The sequence below is a fragment of the Lepidochelys kempii genome, chromosome 11 (assembly GCF_965140265.1).
Source record: "Lepidochelys kempii isolate rLepKem1 chromosome 11, rLepKem1.hap2, whole genome shotgun sequence".
Taxonomy (NCBI): Eukaryota; Metazoa; Chordata; order Testudines; family Cheloniidae; genus Lepidochelys; species Lepidochelys kempii.
The window spans coordinates 59,282,678-59,302,963 of NC_133266.1; the positions used below are offsets into that span (position 1 = coordinate 59,282,678).

Sequence of the window (20,286 nt, forward strand, 5' to 3'; positions counted from 1 at the left end):
GCACAGTTACCCATATAGGGATGGAAAATGGATCTTGCTGCCAGGTGGACCTTGATACAAGAAATTGCTAACCCCTGATGTTTTAGGTGCAATAGATGGTCCAGGACATGCAGGATAGAGGACTATATTGGCAAGACCCCAGCCTGAAGAGTCCAGACAGAAAAACACCTCAATTTTGACAGGTAAGCAGTTCTGGTAGAGGGCTTTCTATTATTTAACAAGACATGGCACATTTACTTCAAGCAAGACTCTTTTCTAGCATTTAGCCATGAATCCTCGTGGCTGTTAAATGAAGGGCCCACAGGTTTGGGTAGAGCAGCTGTCCATGATCTTGGGAGATCAAGTGTGGGTTCAACAGGAGTGAAACTGGAGCTGCCACTGACAGATCCACTAGAGAGTGGAGAACCAGTGCCATCGAGGCCATGCTGAGGCTATTAATATAGGCTGGGTCTGGTACCACTCGATCTTTAGCATCATTCTGTGTAGGAGTGGGATTGGGGGAAAAACGTAATAGCCTGTTTTTCCAGGGCAGCAGGAAAGCGTCTGTGATGGAAGCAGGACTGCAGCCTTGTCGGGAGCAAAAGCACTTCCTGTTCCAAAAATGTCTATTTGTGGTGACTCTTAAATGATCTGCTTAGGTGGGCCACCAGCTCATTCTGCACCCCTGGAGGGTAAGAGGCTTCGAGTTTGATTGACTTGGCAATGCAAAAGTACCATAGGTGAACTGCTTCCTGACAAAACAGGGAAGAGTGAGCGCCCCGACTGCTAAAGTAAAACATCGCTGCATGTTGTCTGTGAAAACAAAGAGGCTCTTCCCCTTGACATGTGGTAGAGGAAGGCCTGACAGGTGATGTGGACAGTCCTTGGTTCTCTGGCTTTGATATGAAGAGAGATTCCTTGAGGGACACAAACTGAGTTCAGAGGGGGCCCAAATGAGCTGCCCACCCCAGGGCAGACAGGTCTGTCACCAGTCAGTGAAGGCTGAGGGCAGACAAAGGGAACACCGCCAGAAACACTGAGTGGGTCCGTCCACCAATCTAGCAAAGTTAGTACCCAAGAGGGCACAGAGTTCAGATGGTGGCGACTTAGTGAATAAACAGAGGCCAGCCATCTTTGAAGAGACCAAATACGAGCCTCCCCTAAACATTTCAAGAAGCGGCAGTTTGGGTTGCTCCTGGGCATCTGCCTAAGGCAAGAGATGCAGGGCTTAAAGCCCAATGACCAAGGCATCCTTCAGTACCAAGTAACAGGGGAAAAAAACAAAACAACTGGGGCCAAAAATGAAAACTCACACTAAGTACTAACACTAAGTCTAGAAAGCTATCTACAAATAATTTATAATGAACACACCAAGAGCACTTTCAAAGACAAGACAAACAATTCCAACGATCCTCACAGGTGCTAAGAAGGAACTGAGGGAACTCAGGGGTGGCTGGGCCCTTTATATCGGTGCAAGTGGTGCGAGGCAGCAGAGGGTGCTTGAGTTGCCCTGATGGGTAGCGCTGAGGGAAAAATTTCCGATGACTGTGCGAGGGGCCTGGGCACACCAAAAGTGGAAGGCACATGTGCAATCACTCGAAGAAGAAATTCTTGTTAGCATTCTACAGCAAATGATTCCACCTGTTCTACTCACATCAGGTAGTTCTCTGCTTCGCAGTCGATATCCATATTTTCTGTTGGGCAATATCCGTCTGCAAATGAAAAGCACCTCGTCAGAGAGTTTCAGATGAGTAGAGTTGCTTAGTGACTAAATTGCTCCACTTCAAACATCAGAGCCAGGCGCACTCAGTTAAACCCAGTTTTCGTGGGCTGCCAGGGTGGTGAGAACAAAGAAGTGCCCCTTTTTGTAGTGACGTGTGAGTAGAGCAATACTGAGCTTGCCAACCAGTTTCCCTGGGAGCTGCTTGTGATCTCTGTATGTTATTACTTACCTGCGGGACTCAGATTTTGTTGGTCACATACTGTATATGTATGTACAATAACACCAGCCACATTCACTGAGGTACTCTGTACTAGGCAGTTACCACCACTCAGCTCGGGTTGCCACCAGTCCAGTTTTCACCCAGACAGTCTGGTTTTTGGCTTATGTGTCTGGTAGGGTTGCCACCCATCCGGTTTTCACCTGGACAGTCTGGTTTTCAGCTTGTGTGTCCGGGTGCCATTTGACAAACCCTGATGTCAGTTTTTTTTTTCTAAATTGGTGACAACTCTAAGCAGAAGGAAGGAGGCAGTGCAGAAGAGTGGTGTCTGTAACATGCATTTGCTGGTGAGACTCCACACCACTGAGGCTTTAGTGCATCATGTGTAAATTACCATAACATCAATACCATTTAGTGATGTGAAGTCTTGGGACTGCTGCTAATAGGAGTTATCTGTTTTCTTCTGAACAGAGCAGCTCGTAAGGGAGAGTTAGCACCTGTACACACTGGAAAGCCATTTCATGTCACATACCACTCTTGAGCCCCCCACTCTTCTTCACAAAAAAGACAAATACTTACTTGGATGTGCTGGGAGGTTTTATAGCAAACAGGAAACTATTTTGGTTTTTCAAGATCATGCCTAGTGAGGACCACCTGGTTTAAAAATATAAATGGTATTCAGACATATTTATGGAACAGGAACAAACCAGATTTATAGAATCATGGCAATTCAGCCTTCTGAGAGCAGAAAACGATTATACCTCCTGGAAGCAGCAGCCTGTTAGCCAGCTTCTTTCAGATTGGGGACAGACTATATCCTTGCCACACCCCAGCACAAGGACAATGCCTTCACAATAAGATTGAATTGGTGTAATTTTGGGCAGACTTTGGCCCTGAATCTATACTCAGATGTTACAGCAAGTCTCCAGTTATTTGGTTTGGGTTATGGCCTCTTGGAATTCTGCTAAGATAAGCTGTAGTGGATCTAAACAGTAGCCTCTCAGTAATGCCCTCCCCTAGTCCCATCTCTTCCCTCTAGGCTTGAGGGAAGCATGACAGAAATGACATATACACAGCACCTGACACCAGCACTAAACTCATTACAATATAACTTGTGTAATATGCATTTGGAAAGGCATACATAACATAAAAGTGTAATACATTACTTGTATAAAAATCAGCATACACATGAGTTACCTGTAACTTTAAACACATCTCTTTATATGTATATATAACTTACAACACGCCCCGCCACTATTAATAGGGCCCAAATAAAAGATAAATGCAAGAAACTGGTGTTAAGCATTAGAAAAAATGGAATTCCCTCTTCCTCCAATGGCTTCTGCTTACCTGGCTTTCTGATTCGGTACGCCTGGCATGGTCTTAATTAGCCTTTTACCCTGCACGTTCCAAGGGTCCCAACAGGCACAGTACAAAAAGGGGGAATGAGACATGTCTGTATAGCAGGAACCCTGGCTGGGCAAAAGGCTGGAGATGAAACAAAGATATGAGGAGTCAGAAGCGTTTACTAGTCTTGGAATTTTTTTGTAAGTCAGAGAAAATATCACCTTCTTCTTATGGGAGACCAACACAGCCACAGTACACAGAAAGCCAGATTCAGCCCTTGGATGCATACATGGAACTCCCATTGAGTTCTGTAAGTTACACACATGTATCTGAGCACAGAATTCACTCTCACACATTAAGGGTTCCAAGTCTGATCTTTATCTTATACTCATATGCAAGCACAGGTATCTTTCCATTTCATGTACACCAACTATCTAACTCAGACAGTGATCCGCCCCAGACACACTGTGGACAGGGGAGGAATTTTGGAGATTTCACAAACAGCTGGCTACTTTCAAATGGTCATGGAGATTCATACTTTCATTTACAAGTAGGGCTGGGACAAATCCATCCTTTGGGGATCCAAAGAAAGATCAATGCAATTTTGGCCTGCATGGAGAGCTGTAACATCACTGACAAGGCAGGCAATCAACCTGCTGTATATGCCTGTGGTCCGACCACACCAGGATAACTGATCGCTAGTGTAACCATAGGTACCAAGGCTCTGGGTTGTCATGGTACCCAACCTAGTCTGACACAGTTCCTAGTAGCATGCCAGGTGCATCATGAGTAAGGCTCTAAAGACCCTAGCAACTGATGGGTTCCAGTTTGCACTCTCCATTTGCCTTCAACTCTGTGCTCTTCCCAAGCCCTCGGCATCCTGTCCCACTCTTCAAAACTGCCATGAAATTTTCTCTTCCTGGCCACCTACCATGCTCCACAGAACATGGGAAAAAACAGTAACAAATTTACCATAATACCCTCTGCTGACACCATCACTACTCAGCAGTGGAATCATCACACTAGAAAGAATTTAGAGGCACTTTAGAGAAGAACAATAATTAGGGGGGAATACAGGAAAGATTAAAGTAGCCTAGATTGAGCTAGGAGAGGGCTAAGGGGGGTGGATCATGGTAATAGCCTACAAGTATTGGAAGGGTGTAACCAGCAAGGGATTATTGTGTGTGCTAACAAGGGAGGTAGAACTAAGAGTAATGAGATCACATTTAGAAATGGAAAAAATTAAGTCAACTATTCAGGCAAAACTTCCTGTTTCCAAGGTGTATAAAGCTGAGAGATTGTCCCCGTCCCCCACTAATCTGCTGAAAAACCCTTAGAAAACCCAAAGCTGAACAGAGCCCACAACAAAGATAAATAAATTAGATCTCTTGAGTCCACAGTTCCAGGTGAAGTCAAATCAGGCCTGCTCTACTTATATATATAAAAAAAAAAAAAAAGGGTTATTTCTGGCAGGACATAACTTGAAATCTCTTTGGGGCCTCCAGGGAGCCCAGCCCTCAAGAAATTCATCTGAATGATCTATTGGATTTAACAGCTTTTTAAAAACATTTCTGGGTCTTAGCAGCAGTTTCAAGTTCTTTAGTTTCTACAACACAAAACCCGAGAGCAATGGAGTGTGTCCCCTTTGCAGATCTGAATCGCAAACAAAACAAGGGGAAAAAAACTTTACATTTTGTGTTACTCTCATACAGCAGCTGGCTTTATTCTTTGGGTCCAGACGTTTCCAGAGACTGGAACCCGCGGAAGTTTATCAGAAAAAAGCAGCCCTTGTAGGTCCTGTTTCTTATCAGGATCTTTGCTTCTCCCAAGACAAGGGTAGTTTCCCTTGTCACCATGGAAACAGGAGAGTGCCACTTCATTGGCTACTAATATTCTTTCTATCTTAAAGAGAGAGTGCACAAAACCCTTTTGCCCAGGGAGTCCGTCTGAAATGATTTAAGCGTGCACAAGAAACTTGTGTGAGAAAAATAGGTGTACAGAGTGTAAGAAGCCCATTATTCCCAAGGAGGAAATCATGTTTTAAGGAGGAAAAAACTGGAGGAAGAACTGAAAGATGCTGGCTGATTTTCCATAAATATAGGGGAGGTTGTGCCATTCTTTCCCTCTTGGCTTCCTGCTAGAGTCATCCTAATGCTAAGAGTCCTTAATAGCCGTTGTGGGATTAAAGAAAAAGTATGCACAAGAGTTAATTATTGCATGTAATCTGACAAGGAGACATTCACATCTGGATATTCTTTTTTTAAAGGCAGATGTGAAATTCTTCGTTCTCAACAAAAAGGTTTTTCAAACAGCAAAGAAGATATACAATAAACACTTATCTAGATTTAACCATCACTAAATATAGATCTACTGTATTTTAGCAACATTTCATTTTTTTAAAAGCCAAATCTCCTTTTATAAGAGTACCCACCACCACCATACTCATATTTTTATATCTATCTATATCTATATCCACATGCATGGAACAAACCACAGTGCCACAAGTGTCATGTAAAACAGCACGTTTCTACATGTTTATTATCAAATTTACATTCCACTATGAAAAATTAAGTGCAAAAAGCAGATGAACAAAAAAAGTTCCCAGTTTCTCAAAAAATGTGCAACTATCCTATGCAGTGGCTAAATGGGTCTCAAACCCAAACCTTTGCTCCTTCCTATGCTGTTTGCTTTGCTGAAGTAGATTTTCTTCTGCTTAAAAAAACATATTCCATCTCACTGCCCATGTCTGCTTTTAGTGCATTGGTTTTGTATGCGTTTCACATCAAAGAAGTTCAGTTAGTGAAACTATAGTCCTGTGGTTCTAAAGGTAGAAAATTAAATGGGTACTTTGCTTACTTGCCAAAAATATGCTCAAAACATGAATAAGAGAGACACTGAGGTTGGCAGACTGACATCGCAGGAAGCTCTCTCTCTTTCTGGGTCTTTCCTAAAAGGGATGGCTAAATTCCTTTCGGTCTTCTCTGGTGTTTGTTCCATGCTGCAGGTTTGTGGACACAGGACCTGTTTCAACTGCAGTTATTTGTTGCTGTTGCCACTAGCTCCACCCAGCTGACTAAGCCATCTTGAAATATATCAAGAGATCCTTTGTAGAATCTTAGATAGACATTAATGTAAATGCTTCTCTCTACTGTGAGGCAGGAGACGCTAATCAATTCTTCCAACTCCACAGGAACTAAATATGCTACCAACATCATCATAAAGGCCTATTGCAAAATGTTGTCTTCTAGGTTAGGCTACACTGCTAAATCACTGCTACATCCTTCAGATCTAATTTTCCTTGACCCTGGAATTTAGGCACAAGTATACAAAATACACACGGCGTATCCATCGATGTAAATACAAGATAAAAAAATCTTCAGCTTCAACTGAAAGGATAAATATATAGCCACAATAGTGCACAAGTTCTGCTTTTATCACCTTCCTGGTTTGGACAGGTAGTTGATGAGACACTGTTCTATGGAAACTTTATTACACATTAGGCTGGGACAACTTGGTATCATTCAAATCAAAACATGTTTTTAAAAGGCTTCATTCCATATTTACATGCATTTAATTATTGTGCTTTTAAATGAACTTAAACAGCAACCTGGTCTGAAAAAAAGTCTAATAAATCAGTTGTTTTGATTCTTCTGTTAATATATAGCTATAGCAATCATGACAAAGCTAGTTAAAATACACATATATTAATTCTAAATTATTTAATACATATAAAAGTCTAGCTGTAGTTTACAAGTATTTATATAATAAATGTACCTAAATTGGACATCAATTTGACACAAATGCTGTTCTCTGTATACATCAGACTGTCTAATTTTCTATTGCTTTGTCACCTGATATTTCCCTGGGAACTGCAAAATACACATATGATATACCAAATGCTCAGTTCACTGGAGAACAAATACTCACCTTACCAAGCGAGGTAAGACCCTGTGCATGGTTAAGGAAGTACAACCCAAATACTTTAAAATAAAAATTAGGATCATTTTTTGTCATTTAAAACAGAATTAACCCTTATGCATTATTTTAAATTAATAGATTAATCTTTTACAACTATGTGAGCTATCTAAGCGAACTCCCAAAGGCCAACCAATGGAGCTACTGAATGCTTATGTGTACTACTGACAGACAATGGCGGCTGAGAAACCTTGTGAAGCAGTTAGTGCTTGGAGTGGTTACTACATTTCTTTTTTAGAAACAAGCTTTATATCAAAAAGCATCATCAAGACACCAAAGGGAGTGTAATCGTAGGAAACGTCAGGTTATAAAGGACATAACAACCCATTTATAAAGCTATCAGATTTTCTAATCTGTCCCATTTAAAGTTTTTACAGTGCTGGCAACGCTGCAGTGTTTGGAGGGCAGATTAGGATGGTTGTGCCTCTTGACAGCTATAACCAGTCATATGACTGCTTCACTCCATGTCACCTAGAGCCCCAACTACACAGGTCTTACAACCGAGTTTAGACAATCTAGTTAAGCATGGCTGTTAAAACATGGTTGTGGCCAAATCTGACCCTATCATTGTGTGACTGGTCAAAATGAATGGGCCTAAAGAGTATTAAAATCTCTGTAAAAATTGTTCCAGTGCGGGTAAAGACCATCCAGCCGAAACATATATCGCTTTGAACTCTGGTTTGATTTTCCATCATGATTTGATCACTTACATTACTCACGCTAGCCTGGTCCCATTAGGTCTACCACAACTATATTTAACAACTAGGATAAAGTATAATTGTTAATTCACTTGTAAAGAAATGGAGATTTAAAATCATAATAATGAAAGTTCCTTGTAGCTAAAATTAGGTTACAAATAAACTATTCTATTTCACAGAGATTAAGGACTTGTTCACAACAGAATCACTTGCAGAGATCTAGCACTGATCAGTTTGGACAGGTTTTTTTTCCTTGTAGCCCCTTTATAAACCATGATATAGATTATTCAAAGGAACAACTTTTTATGCTTAGTTATAGCTAAAATGCTTCTGAATCCACTGGTGATGGGCTCAAAGCGTCCTGCTATTTAGCACCCAAAGACACCAATAGATTCTTTTCAAGGGACTTGATTTCTGTCCATTCAATTTTCCAATGCACTGAGTTCTGCCTCTTAAGATCTTTATTACTTTCACTCAGAACAGTAAGTCTTTGAACTGCTCTCCATTAACAAAGAAGAAGCAGATTATCTTCTGACAATGACAAAACTCATTTCTATTTGATACAGTGGCCACAAAAACCACTCATCGCTGCCTTATTTGTTGCTTCAGTGCCAGAGTCTGGAACGTTCGGTTATGTACTAACCAAAGTTCCAGAACAACTTTCATGGACTGTTTCCTCAGTGAAATCTGTGTAACAGAATCCTGCCTAGAATCAGAAAGTATCTTAAATATCAAATCCATTAGGTTTATATTCCATTAAAAAGCTCTCTTAAATGTAGGGACTATCTAGTAGCCAAAAGTAGAGTCAGTCACAAAACTTCTAACATTCTGTCATCTTCTGTTAAAAATATGCTCCCCATTTAGATAAATAAAAACAAACCTAGAATCAAGCATTTATGTTTTACTCCCTTTTATAACCTTAAAATGTGCCTGAGATTGTGTGTGTGTGCAAGCAAACCTCCTTTTATTAAAAATATATGCATAGCATGCTTTGGAAACGTTTTGTGGCTCGAAATAAACAATTTTCCCCTAGAATATAAAATCTTCTTCTGCTTAACTCCTACTGATTGCACTTTCCTCAACGTGCTTTCAACAGATTTCAGAGAGTTCAGAGAGGAATGTCATTCTGTTGATATTCCACTAGCACCGCTGCACTCATCCAAAATAAAAATCCTACCCCAACTCTTATTTGTACATGCAATGAGAAGTATAAAACTTAACATACAAAATATTTTTTTAAAAGAAGAGGTTCAGTTTAATTTCTAAATTGGAAATGCAAAAAACAAAGGAATCCGAGTTGTTCCTGTGCTTGTTCTTCACTACAGAGATGGATTTGGACCAATTATTCTGGTGCAGTAAAGAACAGATTCCTTGTTCCTTTTACTAATACCTTCAGTGGTACAATATGACCGCTAACATTTGGCAAAATAATATGATCATGGTGGAGAGGGGGAGACAGAGCATTCTACAAGACATTTACTGCCCCAGACACATACATTTGAAAGCAGAAGATACTAACAAGCATTTATTATTGTCTTTTTATTTAAGCCAGGAAGTCAGATGTGTAAAGGGTCTCAAGATTTAGCTTTGGTTTCTTCTCTCCTTGTGATCTCTTCCCAATTCTTTCTTCTTCCTTCCTCAACTCCATGCAATTTCTCTCTCTCTCTCTCTCTCTCACCCCATCTCCCTTTCTTTTTCCACTTTAACGTGCACATTCCTTCTGCAACTCTCCATTCCACACCAGTATCACATGTTCAGCCTTAACCTATTATTTGTTCTGCTAGAAGTCTGTTACTTAGAAACCACTCAGTCTTCCTTTAAGATACCCATTTTTGATGAGGATGTGCAAAATGGAGCTCCAAGTGCCCCAATCATGACTGGAAGACTCTGGTTTCTTCTCAGTCCACCCATCAGGTTGCTACCTGCACTTAAAAACACAGCCGAGTCTGGTCTCCGCAGCCCAATTTCTGGCCTTTGATTTTTAACATGGTCCCCTGCCTCCGGGGGTTTGATTGCTCTGGCAATACCCAACCTCTTCAGCCTGTCCACCAGGTTCATCTTCAGCTGGTCTAGGTTAGGAGGGTTATGGGATGGTTTCAGGCCACACCGCTCCTGCAAGAATGTTTCAGCTGGTCGTGATGCCAGAAAGTTTTCAGAGAGATGCGCTCGAGTATCAAAAGGCAGAGGGGAAGAACAAGGTGAGTGTGAGGGAGAATTTCGGGGAGTGGAGGGAACGGGAAGGGTTCGTAGGGGCTGTAGAATAGGCAGCTTTCCTGGCATACGGTTATCACAAACTTTGGCAGAGATGCCTTGTTCATGCAAGAGTTTAGCCAGACTGGTGGTGGTGCTCAAGGTGGTGGAAGAGTCTCTTCCGTTGGCGAGGAATTCTCCAAGACTAAGCCTACAGGACATGGCTGGAGAGCTCACCGTTGTATTGCCAGAACTGTTGCCACTACTTCCAAATGACAATGGAGTGTACATGGAGCTGAAAAAAAAACAAACAAAAACACACACACTGGATATTATTATTACTGTACTTTGCTCTCAGTCTGGAAACTTTCATATAACACAGGGCAAGGTAACAACAATCATTTTAAAAATAAGGCTTGTGCTCAAATTAAAAAAAGTAGATTAAAAATTCTGTATCTGCATATAACAAGATTCATTACAACTTTCACAACTTCAGCCTTTATAATATTTAGAAATACAAAACATTGCTTTGCAAATCCCACACTGCAGGACACAAAACATTAGAAAAAAAAAGTTAAGCCGGTGCCATATTGATATATGTTGATGGGAAACGTTTTTATAGAAAACGCAGCAAATTTTACAGGATCCTACACAACCAAATTACAGGAATAATTACAGTCCAGCACTTTTATGTGCATTAGAATAATCATGGAAGAAGAACTACTTTAAAATTTTAAGAGTATATTTAAGTATGGGGTTGATTGCAAAGGTCATGGTATATGTTAAACTCATTTCTTTGTCAAGTCTTAACTTGGAAGAGTTTACCTTTTAAATGCCTTTGGCGCTGAAACTAGAGATTAACACCATAAACTAGAGCTTTCCAAAGCCAATTACTATTTAGGAGTATCTGGATACATTTGATAGAAACGTAATTACAAAAGCATACAAAACATTTGCTCTGCTGCAAAACACACACATTGGTGGAGGGAGGCTAAAGGTCTAAGCATTTGCAAACCTGATTCTCCACAGCTGCAGACTGCAGGATCTTGTAGAGCTCCTGCTTCAACTGACAGGATTCATTTCACAAAGCCGAGGATTAACATGTCCAGTACAAGTTTTTTTCTCTCTCCCACATATTCTCTCCTATTCTCTCCTTATCTTCCTTCCCCAATGCACAAACATTGTCATCATTACCTCTCACCTCTCTCTGCTACTACACTAACTCGGTGCTTCAGGAAGCAGCATCTAGTTTTAATTGGGAAGGTGGATGCTGGTTTCTGATGCACCCGTTTATTGGAAAGAATAGGGAGAAAGCTTCAGACCAGACTTAGAGTGCCTTCCGGGTAAGAGGTCAATGACATTCTAAAATCTCAGAATACTGAGCTCCCGTAGGATTTGACACCAGATCAGACCACTGATCCATCTAAACTCCTACACCCTACCCCTCAGGAGAAAACCACCAACCAACACAAGATCCAACACAAAACCAACTAATAATGCTCCTGGCAAATTATGTAAGGTCATACATGAACCCAGATGGCACAGAGGGTCATCTTACATCATCTATCCTGAAGTATAAAATGTGACCACCTTCACTATATTAGTTTGGATAACTACATAGGTACTATGTAGCTGGATAACTACATGAAATGAGTTAGTTCTTTTTAAAAACCCAGTCACAGAATAGATCTCAAATATGTCCTGCAAGAGAGAATCCCATCAGTAGATTATATGCTGCATAAAGTTATATTTCCATTTACTGGCCTAAAGTTATTTCCACAATAGAAACCAATGTGTGGTGAAATTAAAGGGGTCAGGGATATATGTATGCGAGAGAGAGAGAGAAAGAGAGAGAGAGAAATCGATCCATTCTTGCAATGCCTTTTATAATTAAAATGACTAGTAAGAACATCAATCCTGAATGCTCCTCTCGGGCCAGATACATCTTTCATTCTTTTCTAGACCTGGTCCATACCTCAGGAGCAACTGATTCTGTGCAATAACTCTGAATGTTAACAACCATCTTACCTGGGGGTAACCTGAGTGACATCAGAGGGGTGCAGGATCCTACAGGTAGTGAAGGTGAATGTGGAGTTTGTGGAGGAGAGACACTTTCCTGGGTTTGAGGCTGCAATGCAGACAAAACACAGCCAATGAGGACAGAGAGCGAGAGAAAAGGACTAATTAAGGTAAGTACCATTATTCCAGGATTTTTTTGTGGGGTTTAAATAAAGACTAAAGAAGGGGAATCCCCCAAAGATAAATATGTTCAATTGAAAAAAAGAGAGTTTTATTTTAAGAGACTTTCCATTCCTCACTTTAATTTTTTTCAGTGTAAGATGAAGTGAAATTGAGACTTCTCAGTATTAGAGTTTCTGCTTCTTTAGAGTGTATATCTTGGACATTAGCAAGAGTGTTATATCTAGTGTTTTCAGCGCAGGACTGATCCTGGACTCTAGATTCATTCCACACAATGATGCAGACTCCTCCCATGACACAGCGCACATCAAGTCTCTCTGTGTCTTAGTTTTCTCCTGAGTAAAATAGGGGAGAGAAATACTTCTATACCTCACTGGTGTGGCAAGAACTAGTTGTTGTTTGTCAAGTGCTCTGAAGATGGAGAGCACAAGAAATGATTATCTCCTTTTTACTGAAGTGTGCTTCAGTTAACATTGTGTGACTGCTGTCTTCTGGTACTTGGATGAAAAGACTCCCAACAGGTTACCTCCCCAATTAAGTATAGAATGGAGCTCTGCAAAGAAGTTTGCCTTTAAATTTCCCAGAGACAAATCCAGACTTCTTAATTCAGAAATCTCATATTTCTTAGTCTACCAGCAAGCTATTGTACAGAAATCACTGACCGAGGACACACCTGCTGCAGGCAAATGTATCTCCTCATACCAACATTGAGGGAGAAATCAGAAGTTTTATTCCTTTACCACAACCTTATTTCTCAATGAATCATTATTTTGAAACATAACTAAATTCAGTCTTCAAAAATACAGTACTTTCCTCAACCAAGTTTAGTGAAGTTTAAATTTCTTCCTGTCTGAATTTCTCTTTCACGTCTTCTAGCAGGAAATGGAAGTTGCCATGGAATGTTTTAATTTTTTTATCAGTATTTTTGTTACTTTAAATAAGAAAATGTCAATTGTTTTTGATACAAGAACATAGGAGTTTTCCTTTGACGAACGTACTTGGTTAAGAATTCAGTTTTTGGTCACATCCAAAACCAGCTTTTCCAGCAGCAGTATGCTCCAGAACAGCACGCGCTTAGAGGGAGAATGCCACCTTCTGAATCCTGCAAAACCTTGATGTTCCTGGAGATCCCCCATCCAAGAACTGACCTGACATACCTCTCCTTAGCTTTAAAATCTGACAGGGGTAACGCACAACCTTATACAGCAATGAAAAAAGCAGCATCATAAGGAAACACCAAGAGTGACATATAAACCACACAGTAATAAATATATGAAAAGTGAAACCATAAACGTCCATGATTCTTACCAGCGAGTGGCACTGTTGCTGAAGTAAGAGGTGGCAGGAAGATCCCTGCCTCTGGCTTTGGCACTGCACGTGTCCCTTCCTCCAGAAAGGCTTGTTGCACTTGAAATGTTATACCTCCTTCCCCTTCTTCCTCATCTTCCTCCAAGTCAGAGATGTGGTAGATGGCATCCTCAGGTAATGGGGTAAAGCCTTTTGTGACAACACCTGGCCGTGGATCGAGGATGGTACCTAAGTTGGGTTGAGCAAGCTGCTGCCAGTGGAACAGAGTCTGAGATCCTGATGAGGCAAAAAAAGGTGGAAGGGGATCTTTCTGTTCCATTCTACTGAATCATAAAGAGTGGCCAGAACACAATACCAAAACAACCTGACCACCTGGGACTGTCATCATGGTACATGAGAAGAATTTAGACCAAGAGATTCAGAGAGTTAAACAGGAAAGCCTAGTACTGAAACAAGTTTGCTCCTACATTTGGGTCTCTTACTCTGAAGTACACTGTGTTACCACCAAGCTAGCAGATAATTGGCTTTAAAAAAAAAAAAAAGTCTCTTTCTCCAAGGGCTTCTGATTCTTGAATACCAACCCATTCCCAAGGAAACACTGATTTAATTATCAAATACACTGATTCCATCATAAGCAAAGCATGACATTTCCTTCTGCTAGAGAGAGAAGGCAGATTACTCTCTTACCTTCGAGAGGTTTAACAATTTGTAATTTCTCTGGCAGGAGCAAACGGAGGCAGGGAGAGCCCCCAGAGAAGTCAGTGAATTCTGAGTTTCCACACACGGACAGACAACTCCCTACTGGTGTGCAACAGCCACCAGCCTCTTCTTTCTGGTCAGCCAGCAAATGCATTTTACGCTCCCATTCCTCCTCAAAGAACCGCTTTTCACTCAGGTAGTTTTGCTGACGGAGATGAAGTGTGTGCAGAGCTGTAGCTAAATCATTGTCTCCAGGGGTTCCAGGCTGGCCCAGCTTTTGGTTGTCCCTTGGGGGAACATGAAATCAGAATGGGGAATTAAAACTAAAAGTTTAAAGACTAAACATTACTTTAGTAAACAGGGGCCCAGATTGGATTTAGTTTTGGGATGAGGAAAAAAAGATGAAGTTGTTTTAAAGACTTCTATTTAATTGGTGTAGTCAGTATCACAATATCTGGCAAGGTTTCAGACTAAAAATCTGCAGACAAATTTGTCTGGAGGCAGCATCTCACAGCTTCATTATTTAGGAACAAAGACAACCAGTGTATAAGATATCCTGTTTGCTTGCTTTTTCTCTGCAGTCACTGAATTTACTACATAAGGATGTTTATAATTCTTTGTATTATTTGCTTGCTAACATTCATCCTCTTCTGCCTTATATGCGCCATGTAATCTCTCCCCCTTCAACCTTGATGCACAATGTCACAGACATATATGACTTGTCAGCACAATAGGTGTGGATAGCATGAGCAGGTTTAGTATTAAATCATGTCATCAGTGGGGGAAGCCTGGGTTCACAATATCCCATGGGGTGACATTGGGAAGTTAGAACATTTAGCAGTTAAGAGAATAAGGGAAATAGTCTCAATCACACTGCAAAGGTGAAAAAGCTGAGCCCTAACTTGCCATGGCAGCTGGTGAGAGAGAGCTATCTCCTCGAGTTTTGATGAGAGCAACAAGATTATAGTTCGACACCGAGAATGATAATTCGTATGCATGCATACAGACCACCTACCATTAATACAAGTAACCTAAAACCACACTAATATGCTGAGTCTCCTACTTTGAGATTTCCTTGGAGCTGCTCCTCTGGTTCAGATGTGCCTTGCTCTCCACTTGTTGTAGGCCAGACTGAAAGGGCTTTGCGGTCATGATAACACTTGAACGATTAGATCCAGGGATTAGTAGTTGGGCAGGAAATGAAGAAGAGCGACCACGTGTAACATTAGCAACCTTGACAGTATCAAACACCCGTTTCTGCAGAACCCTGAGAAAGGGAGAGAGAATAAATATACACAATCCCTTTTTCATCCTTATAGCAAGGAACTGACCAATGACCAATGTTCTGAAAGTGTTTTGGGTAGGATACAGAAAAAAAGTTTCAGGCGATCACAAGACTTCTACAATTAATCTGCAACTAGGGTTTTTGATTTCAAAAGGGCTAACTTTCAAAAATCAAGGAAATTAGTTAGGGAAGTGAATTGGACTGAAGAATTTATGGATCTAAAGGCAGAAGAGGCTTGGGATTACTTTAAATCAAAGCTACAGAAGCTATCGGAAGCCTGCATCCCAAGAAAGGGGAAAAAAATTCATAGGCAGGAGTTGTAGACCAAGCTGGATGAGCAAGCATCTCAGAGAGGTGATTAAGAAAAAGCAGAAAGCATACAGGGAGTGGAAGATGGGAGGGATCAGCAAGGAAAGCTACCTTATTGAGGTCAGAACATGTGGGGATAAAGTGGGACAGGCTAAAAGTCAAGTACAGCTGGACCTTGCAAAGGGAATTAAAACCAACAGTAAAAGGTTCTACAGCCATATAAATAAGAAGAAAACAAAGAAAGAAGTTGGACCGCTAAACCCTGAGGATGGAGTGGAGGTCAAGGATAATCTAGGCATGGCCCAATATCTAAACAAATACTTTGCCTCAGTCTTTAATAAGGCTAATGAGGATTTTAGGGATAATTGGTAGCATGACAAATGGGAATAAGGATATGGAGGTAGATATTACCATATCTGAGGTAGAAGCGAAACTCAAACAGATTAATGGGACTAAATCGGGGGGCTCAGATAATCTTCATCCAAGAATATTAAAGGAATTGGCAAATGAAATTGCAAGCCCATTAGCAAGAATTTTTAATGAATCTGTAAACTCAGGGGTTGTTTCGAGAATTGCTAACATAGCTCCTATTTTTAAGAAATGGAAAAAAAAAAAAAGTGATCTGGGTAACTACAGGCCTGTTAGTTTGACATCTGAAGTATGCAAGGTCTTGGAAAAAATTTTGAAGGAGAAAGTAGTTAAGGACATTGAAGTCAATGGTAAATGGGACAAAATACAACATGGTTTTACAAAAGGTAGATCGTGCCAAACCAACCTGATCTCCTTCTTTGAGAAAGTAACAGATTTTTTAGACAAAGGAAACGCAGTGGATCGAATTTACCTTGATTTCAGGAAGGAGTTTGATACCGTGCCACATGAGGAATTATTAGTTAAATTGGAAAAGATGGGGATCAATATGAAAACTGAAAGGTGGATAAGGAAATGGTTAACAGGGAGACTACAGCGGGTCCTATTGAAAGGTGAACTGTCAGGTTGGAGGGAGGTTATCAGTGGAGTTCCTCAGGGATCAGTTTTGGGACCAATCTTATTTAATCTTTTTATTACTGACCTCAGCAAAAAAAGTGGGAGTGTGCTAATAAGGTTTGTAGATGATACAAAGATGGGAGGTATTGCCTATTTAGAGAGAGACTGGGATATCATACAGGAGGATATGGATGACCTTGTAAACTGGAGTAATAGTAATAGGATGAAATTGAATAGTGAGAAGTGTAAGGTTATGCATTTAGGAATTAATAACAAGAATTTTAGTTATAAGCTGGGGATGCATCAATTAGAAGTAACGGAGGAGAAGGACCTTGGAGTATTGGTTGATCATAGGATGACTATGAGCCGCCAATGTGACATGGCCGTGAAAAAAGCTAATGCGGTCTTGGGATGCATCAGGTGAGGTATTTCCAGTAGAGATAAGGAGGTTTTAGTACCGTTATACAAGGCACTGGTGAGACCTCATCTGGAATACTGTGTGCAGTTCTGGTCTCCCATGTTTAAGAAGGATGAATTCAAACTGGAACAGGTACAGAGAAGGGCTACTAGGATGATCCAAGGAATGGAAAACTTGTCTTATGAAAGGAGCTTAGCTTGTTTAGCCTAACTAAAAGACGGCTAAAGGGAGATATGATTGCTCTCTATAAATATATCAGAGGGATAAATACCGGAGAGGGAGAGGAATTATTTAAGCTCAGTACCAACGTGGACACAAGAACAAATGGATATAAACTGGCCATCGGGAAGTTTAGACTTGAAATTAGATGAAGATTTCTAACCATCAGAGGAGGAAGTTTTGGAATAGCCTTCCGAGGGAAGCAGTGTGGGCAAAAGACCTTTCTGGCTTTAAGATTAAACTCGATAAGTTTATGGAGGAGATGGTATGATGGGATAACATGGTTTTGGTAATTAAATATTCATGGTAAATAGGCCCAATGGCCTGTGTTGGGATGTTAGATGGGGTGGGATCTGAGTTACTACAGATAATTCTTTCCTGGGTATCCGGTTGGTGAATCTTGCCCACATGCTCAGGGTTTAGCTGATCGCCATATTTGGGGTCGGGAAGGAATTTTCCTCCAGGGCAGATTGGAAGAGGCCCTGGAGGTTTTTCACCTTCCTCTGTAGCATGGGGCATGGGTCACTTGCTGGAGGATTCTCTGTTCCTTGAAGTCTTTAAACCACGATTTGAGGACTTCAATAGCTCAGATATAGGTGAGAGGTTTTTTGTAGGAGTGGGTGGGTGAGAGAGATTCTGTGGCCTGCATTGTGCAGAAGGTCAGACTAGATGATCATAATGGTCCCTTCTGACCTTAATACCTATGAATCAAACACCCTTTTCTGTTGAACCCTGGGAAAGAGAGAGAATAAATATACACAATCCCTTTTTCACCCTTATAGCAAGGAACTGACCAATGACCAATAACATTCTTGAAAGTATTTTGGGTAGGATACAGAAAAAAAGTTTCAGGCGATCACACGACTTCTACTAGGCTATACAAGTCTAGTAAACAGTAAGGAATCCGAGCCCGGAAAGAATGGAAATTGTCTGAGTGATGAAGTTGCTGAGGGGCATGCTCTCTCCTGCTGGAACAACCACCCTGTATGGGCTTAAAAGAACAAGAGGAGGTGGCATTAATACCACACAGGAACTTTCAAGGTCAATAAAATGTTTTAGGATCAGACCCTGCAGCCCTTACTCCTGAATAAAAGCTCCACGAAAAGGCCTTCAAGATACTGGGAACTGATATAATTTCTCTTCAGTTCTAGTTTCCCTTATAGAAAATTGCCACAGAATTTAATAGGGATGAAACCAATGTAGTAATACAGAAATTAGTTTAAAAACCTACAGAATTCAGGAATAATATCCTTTGAGTAGATTTTTTTTTTAACCATCCCAGAGAACTCAATAGGAGGAGTATACATACTGTACTAAATTCCCTAAGATTATTGACAAACTCAACACTAGAAGGGTGATTTTTTTTATTGAACTACACTGAACCTTTCCATAAGGCACAGAATATCTAGATTCACCCGCTCCCAGCAATTACTCAATCCTCATTGACATTAGTCTTAGCCCTGGCATTGGCACGTCTAGCAAAAGTTAAGAGAGGATGCGTGTGGGAAGGTGAAAGCTGAACTTACTTTTGTTTACCGGGAGCAGCTTCTTCATCCTGAATCAGCTCCATTCGCATTGTCCCCTCAATCTCTGCTGCAAGGGAATTCTGTAGGGAACAAATCAATCAAATAAAATAAAACTGACATTCAAATGCTTTCCTCCGCAAGTTTGGCAATAGACACCCAGTAAAAAACTCATGTTCTGCTCCATTATTATTATTATTTAGTGTCACTACATAGCGACCTAAAGGACACAGATAAAGGTCAGGCGCACACTAGAAAACGTTTGCTGGCATAGCTATACAAGCATACTCTCCTAGGGGATATGTGGTTTATACTAGCATAAAAGTGCTTTTGCACGCATACTTTACATTGGTTCCCCAAGCAAAATAAGCTGTAATGGAAAAAAACAGTTTTACGCAGTATAACTGCATCTATACCAGGGCTTTCGCCAGTATAAAAGTGTCACCAGAGAAATATTAAATCACCTACCTAACTGATATTACTATACTGACACAAGTTTCTAATGCAGACCTGGCCAAAGACACAGGTCCCCAAAAAGATTAATCTAAAAGAAACCAACATTTGCAATCTAAGTTTTCCACTGGTCATTTACAACCATGTCAAGGCAATGCATTTCTATTGGTGTTCAGCACCAGTTTCATTACAAGGAGATTGCAGGGAAGTATATAATGAAGATAAAATCACAGCAACGCAGTGCATTATAAAAGGGTGATTACTTTCAGGAACGGGTTTTTTTTTTTTTTTTTTTTTTAAAAAGAGAAGCTGTCAAGCTACTAAGGCCTTGGGGAAATTTACCAGCTGAACTTATTTCTTGAATTTCCCACACGAAAACTACTGAAATCTGCCATGCTGTTTGTAGCAGAACAGCCATTTAAAAGTTCAATCCATACCACGTTTCTTTGGGACTTCCACTGACAGAACATGCTAGCAGTCTAATCTCTAAACTATTTAGGTGTGGAGAGACTGAGTTCATAAGATACAGGTTGAAAAATTAAAAACCTTGAAAGGCATTTGGATTTTATAGTGATCAGCATGACATAAAACTGGGATCAACTTCTGAGAAGAAAGAAAGAAAGGTGACGTGTTTGTGATAGGTGGTAAGGAAAGGGAAGTGTAGAACAAACATGCAGAGTACATATTAAAAATCTCTTTATAGTGAATAAACGGCCCAAATGTGGAGAGGTTAAAAGATCACTTCTGATCTTAGAAATCA

The 20,286-nt window shown here is 40.6% G+C and overlaps 2 protein-coding genes across 9 annotated transcripts in view; both read right to left on the bottom strand.

The window, feature by feature from the left end:
• The window catches only part of FLACC1 (flagellum associated containing coiled-coil domains 1), a 31,120-nt gene extending 25,131 nt beyond the window's left edge, over positions 1–5,989 (bottom strand). Inside the window, exons 1-4 of one of the 2 annotated variants that reach the window (XM_073306417.1) lie at positions 4,957–5,989; positions 3,270–3,407; positions 2,499–2,573; positions 1,634–1,691 (exon numbers count right to left, since the gene is read on the bottom strand). In XM_073306417.1, coding sequence (XP_073162518.1) covers positions 1,634–1,691; positions 2,499–2,573; positions 3,270–3,373 — 237 coding nt within the window. In that variant the 5' untranslated portion in view covers positions 3,374–3,407; positions 4,957–5,989. Of the gene's footprint in view, positions 1–1,633; positions 1,692–2,498; positions 2,574–3,269 lie in introns of both variants that reach the window. The other variant, XM_073306416.1, reaches the window with a different exon arrangement.
• Positions 5,990–9,582: 3,593 nt separating this feature from the next.
• Positions 9,583–20,286, bottom strand: part of TRAK2 (trafficking kinesin protein 2) — a 70,807-nt gene continuing 60,103 nt past the window's right edge. For all 7 annotated transcript variants that reach the window (XM_073306405.1, XM_073306401.1, XM_073306399.1 and 4 more), the window contains 6 exons: positions 19,077–19,156; positions 15,399–15,602; positions 14,324–14,622; positions 13,637–13,912; positions 12,158–12,257; positions 9,583–10,424 (listed from right to left, as the gene is read on the bottom strand). In XM_073306405.1, coding sequence (XP_073162506.1) covers positions 9,746–10,424; positions 12,158–12,257; positions 13,637–13,912; positions 14,324–14,622; positions 15,399–15,602; positions 19,077–19,156 — 1,638 coding nt within the window. In that variant the 3' untranslated portion in view covers positions 9,583–9,745. The remainder of the gene's footprint in view (positions 10,425–12,157; positions 12,258–13,636; positions 13,913–14,323; positions 14,623–15,398; positions 15,603–19,076; positions 19,157–20,286) is intronic.